Genomic DNA, 6,954 nt, shown 5'->3' with positions numbered 1-6,954 from the left:
TGGGCTGTCTTCCCGCCATTAAAACCACTCTGCTCTCTCCACCACACCACTCAATTCTGTCACTCTCTCCTTCCCCTTCTTTCTCTTTCTTTCTCCTCTTCACTTCTATCATTTTTTATCATTATTACCTTTAATTTCTGCCATTTTTCTTTTTGTAGTACGGTTTTTGTCTTCATTTTCTCTCTCTCTAGAATGTTCCTCCTCCTATAAATAGACATAATAATAGAGGTCTTATAAACTTTAGGGTTTTCTTCGAATAGTACTGTAGAAACTATTATTTAGTGAGTTTTGAGAAGAGTAAATGTACATAACTTTATCGCATGAATAGATAGACTGTTTTCAAAATTTAAACTCATCATCCCTAAAACCAACTTTACCTGTGCTAAGATTCCTTTTCATAAACTTTAGGGTTCTCATCTCAAAATCAAATTAAAAAGGAAATCAACATCAAACAGGAAGATAGACATCAAGTCATATTAAATATTAAAACCATAGATATCAATCAAGAGAGTGAATTATGTTTAGTTATAAGGTTGGAAGTAGAAGAAGAGAGAAGAGGGGAGAAGAAGAAATTGTGAGAGACATGAATATGATGAGTTATAATAGTAATAATTCATCAGGTGGAGGAGGAGGGTATGGTCATGGTGGTGGTGAAGACATGAATGTGAAACCTGCATGGCTAGAGAGGTTGATGGCTGAGACATTCTTTGGTGGGTGTGGGGTCCACCAGAATCAAAGGAAGAATGAGAAGAACATCTTTTGCTTGCACTGTTGCCTTAGCATCTGCCCTCATTGTCTCTCTTCTCACCGCCCTCACCCTCTCCTCCAGGTACTATATATCAATTCATTAATGTATGTTTGCGAGTTTGTTTTCGAAGAAAAGTGAATGATAAAACTCTACAGTTATAAGGTACAATTGTGAGATAAGTATTTATTTGGCTCTCCTCCAAAACTCATTTCTCCTATGAGGTTCAATTTTATGGTTACACTTCAGACTCTTTATTTCTGCCTTATAGCTTGTGTGGTAGCTTTTAATTTTTTTTAAAAGGGCAATTGAAAATTCACATGATGGTGATTAATTTGAAAGTTTACTATTTGCTTGTTCATCTTTCTTTTTTATGTACTCTAATTAATTGATGGGTATGTAGAAATTCTTGAACTTTTTCATCTATTCTCAAGTTCTTTTTCTACAATTTCCCTTAATTGGTCTTTGTTTGTTCTCTTCTGAAAGCCTTAAGTTTAATTCAGATGCAGCTATGATCTGGATCTCTATGGGTTTGCTCAAAATTCTTTTTCAATATCACTCTCTTGCTACCTTCTTTAATTGTATATTTTCATTGACATGCAACTTTGGAGGATATTTGACAGCTTCAATTTTCTGTTTAACTAACCCTTTGAACATTGAAGATGGTTTATTCAGCTTCTCTTTTCCGCTGAATTTTAAAGCAATTCCCCATATAATGGTTATTCAATGATTTCCAGATAGTTGTAATTAATCTGGAAAGAATAAAGAAAAACACAAGAGTAAGCTTAAATTTTATTGAATTAAATGAGGGAAGGAGGGTTAATAAAAAAGTTAACTTGAAATTTTGATGTTTCTTTTGGTTTAGTCTTTTTTTCTTTTAAATATCCCTTAGAATTTGGTCAAGTGTGTCATATAACTCAAATTTGTTCCATGATCTAATGGGTTAGACTTAGAGATATTTACACTTCCAAATGTTTATTGACAAGTCACACAAATTTTGCACGTTTCTTTTCTATGTTTAAACCTTTAAGGTGTTATATATATTTTTCGAATTTGATCTAAAAATTTGATTTAATAACATATGAAGGATATATGTATTCATAGTTAACAAAAGTATACACTATCAGTATAAAAGTTTTATACACTATTATTCCATTATTTATTATTCACTTTTTAATTATTATTGACTTTTAAAAAAAAAAAACGAATGGATAATAAATAATATACAAAATGTCTATAAATTTTTGCATAGAAACTTATAATCACCTCTTAAGATGTTGTACCATTATATTAGCATTTTTACAGATTTGATAATTAGAATGATATTACTAACCGTCCTTGAACATTATATAGGATGAAGACAAATATTTCACTATCTTCAGCCTGTGAAAATATAAAAGAACATTAAAAGATTTAAGAGTGTATTTAGGAGTATGAAACATTTCTCTTTCTAAAATTAAAGAAGGACGTGGTTCTGGTTGAGTAATTGTCTAATTGAATTTAGTGTTGTTGCCCCGTATCTATGTTTTATGCATATTTATATATCATTTCCTTAAGGGTTCATGTCTTCATTAATTCCTACTTTTTGGTTTTGGTTTCTTTCCCATTAATGGAAGCTATCTTTTTATCCATTTCTCCCTGCAAAGGTTTCTCAGCTTTTCCTTTCATTGAAAGCGAAAGTTTGACCCATTGGTTACCTATTCATCTTGTGTTTTTTATTTTATTAAAGATAAAAAAAATATTATCAATTTATCATAAGGTAAGAGTTTTATATATTATCAGTTTATTATCTATTATTTATTTTTAATTATCATTAATTCTTCAAAAAAATTAATATAAGTAGATAATTTTTTTGCATAAATAGTATATGAATATTACCCTATTTATTAAATAATTTGCACAGGAACCCACCACTTCTCCTGAATTATTTTTCAATTCTCACTTCATTTAAGTTTTTGTCTTTCTCTTGAATTGATGAATTGATGTTTGAAAGGTTTACAGCTCAAAGGTTGGTTACCTAACTCTTGGAGGAAATTATTATCCAATCTCATTTAGTTTTAATGAAATTATATACATTCCTCATTTTTTTTATATTTACACAAATCCTTTAATTTTATATTTTTATTATACTCATCATTTCTGCATGTGAAATAAGATGTAAAATTTTAAACAAAAATGTGATAAATATAATTAAGTTAAACAAAACATTGTATATTATGGAGACAAGTTTATATAATATGAGTCTCTTTATTATTTTTGATTCGTTACGATATATAATAGCGATTTAAATAATATTTCTTTAGAATTGCTTATACACCACCCCTGCATGTGAAATAAGTGTAAGTTTTTAAACAAAAATGTGATAAATGTAATTAAGTTAAACAAAACATGGTATATTATGAAGACAAGTTTATATAATATGAGTCAATGTCTCTTTATTATTTTTGATTCGTTACGATATATAATAGCGATTTAAACAATATTTCTTTAGAATTGATTATACATTTTGTACTAAAATATTATAAGATACATTGATTTTTATATTATTTGGACTTGTTTACACAATATATCATATTTTGTTTAACTTAATTGTATTTATCATATATTTTGTTGTTTAAAAAATTACACTTATTTCTCATGCAGAGGTAGTCACTATAATGAAAGTAAAAAAACTAGAAGAGTTTATACAAATATAAAAAATGTGAAATAATTTATATAATTTCACTAAAATTCATTAGATATTTCCATATAATTTACTCTTTTAATGTAGAATTTAATTCCATAAACATTCTTAGATAAACTGAATGCATATTTCCGAGGTGAGATGCTTGGCACTCTTAGTTGTAGACCACTCACTCATAATTCGAGTGAAAATTATACTCTATGTCTTATAGGGAAAAATTTGAGAATAATATTGTCTTCGATTAAAATTGTGATAATAAATATAAAGACTTTGAAATTGTATGTTGTGATTGGATTATGAATAATAAATTGATATTAAATTTCTGTCTTAATAATTACTTGATATTAAATTTCTGTCTTACTAATTAGTTGATTTGTTTGAAGGTATTATAATCATATTTTTATTTGTTTTGCTTTTTGAAAGTTTTACCCTAGGATATCCTTTTTAAAATGCATTTTTAATGAATTTTTTTCCTTTTTAAGTGTTTCCTTACGAATCGAAAACAACATTCATGACTATTGGTACTACTTTTATCCTTAACTTGTTAATTGTAGCAATTAAGAAAAATAGTGATTTGGGAGTGTAATTATCATAGGGAAATATTAAAGCGCAAAATAGGCAAATTATATATTAGTTTAATAAAAATAAATATATTAATTACATTTTTTTAAACAACTCGCTATAATATTATAAGTCTTTTTTGAATAGTGATGTATTTTGAAATAAGTCTTGTCATGTTTAGTGTTGAATAGTGTCTATGAAGGTAGAGTCCAAGATTAACTTTGAATTTCTATTCATTCTTATAGTCTAAAACTTCTTTTAGGTTTTAAAAAATAGAAAATAAATATTAAATAAAAAGTAAATTAAATATTTGAACAAACTTCAAAAAATGTTTCATTACTTATAAACATTTAGTATCGTTATTAAATGCTCTTTAACCACAAGTACATTTGGGCACTTGTTACAAGACTCAACTTCTTTAAAAAAAACTAGAAAGTGACTCTTAAAAATATTTTGCTGGCCTAAAAAACCTAGAAACCTGAGCTAATTAATATATTCATTTCCATATTTGTTGGTTGGTGTAGTAATTTATATGTATGAATAACCAAACCAAGAATGAGAGTTATAGACTATGTCACAGGTGCGAAGATATGTTTACCATGATGTTATAAGATTGGATGATCTTGAAAAACTCATCAGTTGCTCCAATATTCAGGTCAGACAAAATTCTGTATAGAAACAACACTAGTTTACTTCAAAAATATTTGATTTATAAAGTACTTGTTATAGTATTTAGGTTTTTCTTGGTCATGTGACTATCAAATATATTTTAATTATGTTTGGATGTGTGATAGTCTCTTTTCAACTATTGTTACATGCAGAAATCGAATAAGATTTTTAACCTTTTATGATATCTGAGATTCAATATAATTTATGCCATTAGAATAATTCTTGGTTGGTATATACATAATTCATAATTTATAAATGATATATACATAACTCATCATAGTACTAGTAGTGAGTAATTTATAATGATTACATAAATAACAAAGTTATAACCTATTTTATGTATACAAAAAACAAAAACATAGGAGAATATTAGTTAAGGGTGAAATTAAGTTTATTCCTTGTTTGTATTGGATGGCAGCCCTATACAATAAACAGTGCCAAAGTGATATTCTTAAATCAGAGGCCACAATCAAAGTCTTGCAAAGGTACTGCCAATGTTTGCTACACTTGTGACAGAATACTTCAGGAGCCCTTCCATTTTTGTTCCCTCTCATGCAAGGTTTTGTCTCCTTTCTCACTTTCCTGTGTAGCATTAGTTCATATTGCTATTTATGAAAATGGTAGATGTCTTTTCTGTTCCACAGCTTAAGGTTTTGAAGGATTTTTTGGTTCCTCTTGTAGGGCACTTTAGAGGGTAATGTAACTATTGGTTGGTAAATTAAAGTGGGATAGGATAAGATACATGCACATCTATAATAGTAGTAAATTATAGAGTTCTTGTAATCTCAATCATTGATATTTTGACCAAATATTTTGATTTTCCACTTTATCCTTAAATTTGAAAACTTGGTATCTCCTCATGTTACGTAGAAGATACAAAAAGTTTGTAATTTTTTAGCACATGTTTTTTAAATTTGTTTAATTTATATCTAGTTTTATAAACGATATTTTTGCAATTTTGCTACTCTATACAATATTTATTTACCCAAAAACTAAATTTACAACATTAAATCCAAAAGTTGGTATGTCCCTGAAGTACATTAGTAAATTTTTATATTATTTAATAAAATGATGTATTGTTATGTTATGTACTGGTATAATTAGTGGAGTTTTAATTCCTGTTGCTAAAGTATAACTTTATTAAATATGAAATTAAAATCAAGTAGGATATAAAATTCAGGAGAATGTTAACCGGAAAACCGGTGTCCTAATGACCTTATTTAAAAATTTAAGAAATATAGTTAAAAATATGTAATAAAAATTATGTATTTAAATAATATATTGGATACCAAAAAATATTGGTCTAGTGATGTAAGCTCTTATTAAATTTCGGATGAAATTAGCTTCTTACCCGTTGGTTATACAAAAATGAATATATTCAATGCAATACATGTACTTGTATAAGCAATATAAATATTTATGTAGTATTATTAAATCATCTATCATTCATTTATATCGATTACATTTAAAAATTGATAATTATTAAATATAAATAATTGATAATATAAAAATGTCATATTATTTGTAGGTGTATATATTTTTCCCAATCCATTGAAAAAAGTAAATGAGATTTAATTAAATCTTGTAAACCATAATTAATTGCAGGTTGATTACATGGTGTTCGAGGGTGAAAGCTTGTCCAGCATTTTACATCGATTCGATGAATCTGACTTTTCAATTTCGCAATTCGAGGGTTTAAGGGTTGATGGCTCTGAGGTTATTGATGAAGATACCCAATTTGCCCCGACCTCCTCTTGCTCCAACACTGAAGCCAACAGCAATTCCGTAATTTCATGTGAACCCAACAACATCATCAAGAAAAACAAGACCAATAGGTTCCTCGTCCTTGGAAGCAGAAGAAAGGGTGCTCCTCATAGGGCCCCTCTCTCCTAAATTAATATGTTATAATTAGTTATAATAAATGTAGTGGTAAATTTTTTATACCATATCATTAAAATTAGTATGAAGTTATGGTATAATAAATGTTGAGCTTTAATTGTTATTTGTCATATATGTCTAAGGAAAAATTGGGAAAAAATGCATGATAATGTATAAATTTTATATGCTATTATTACATCTTTCATTATTTATGTATAATATGTGCTTTCTTTAATAGTCTTTAAGGGCATGGTTAGTTTCTAAGAGCTTTTTTAGAGTAAAAGGCATTCACATTCCTAAGTTTTACCCAAAATCACCCTCTATTTTTAAACTTACACAAATCACATCTAATTATATACATATATTATACTAACTATTATTGTATGAGAAATAAGTGTAATTTTTTAAATAAAAAATG

At 27.5% G+C, this 6,954-nt stretch overlaps 1 protein-coding gene across 1 annotated transcript; it reads left to right on the top strand.

Annotated features, from left to right (window-relative positions):
* Positions 284–6,679, top strand: LOC109334055. The gene is made up of 4 exons (XM_019569631.1): positions 284–829; positions 4,570–4,644; positions 5,077–5,217; positions 6,264–6,679. Exons 1-4 carry the CDS (start codon positions 518–520, stop codon positions 6,549–6,551), a joined length of 816 nt encoding a protein of 271 aa, XP_019425176.1. The 5' UTR covers positions 284–517; the 3' UTR covers positions 6,552–6,679.

The sequence above is a fragment of the Lupinus angustifolius genome, chromosome LG19 (assembly GCF_001865875.1).
Source record: "Lupinus angustifolius cultivar Tanjil chromosome LG19, LupAngTanjil_v1.0, whole genome shotgun sequence".
Taxonomy (NCBI): Eukaryota; Viridiplantae; Streptophyta; class Magnoliopsida; order Fabales; family Fabaceae; genus Lupinus; species Lupinus angustifolius.
This window is presented reverse-complemented; position numbering and strand designations above follow the sequence as displayed.

What these genes read in the sequence shown, in the direction of transcription:
- LOC109334055 (XM_019569631.1), top strand. Translation starts at nt 518, where the DNA reads ATGTTTAGTTATAAGGTTGGAAGTAGAAGAAGAGAGAAGAGGGGAGAA. An exon ending in GCCCTCACCCTCTCCTCCAG is followed by an intron (nt 830 to 4,569) that starts GTACTATATATC and finishes ACTATGTCACAG; the next exon opens with GTGCGAAGATATGTTTACCA. An exon ending in TCAGTTGCTCCAATATTCAG is followed by an intron (nt 4,645 to 5,076) that starts GTCAGACAAAAT and finishes ATTGGATGGCAG; the next exon opens with CCCTATACAATAAACAGTGC.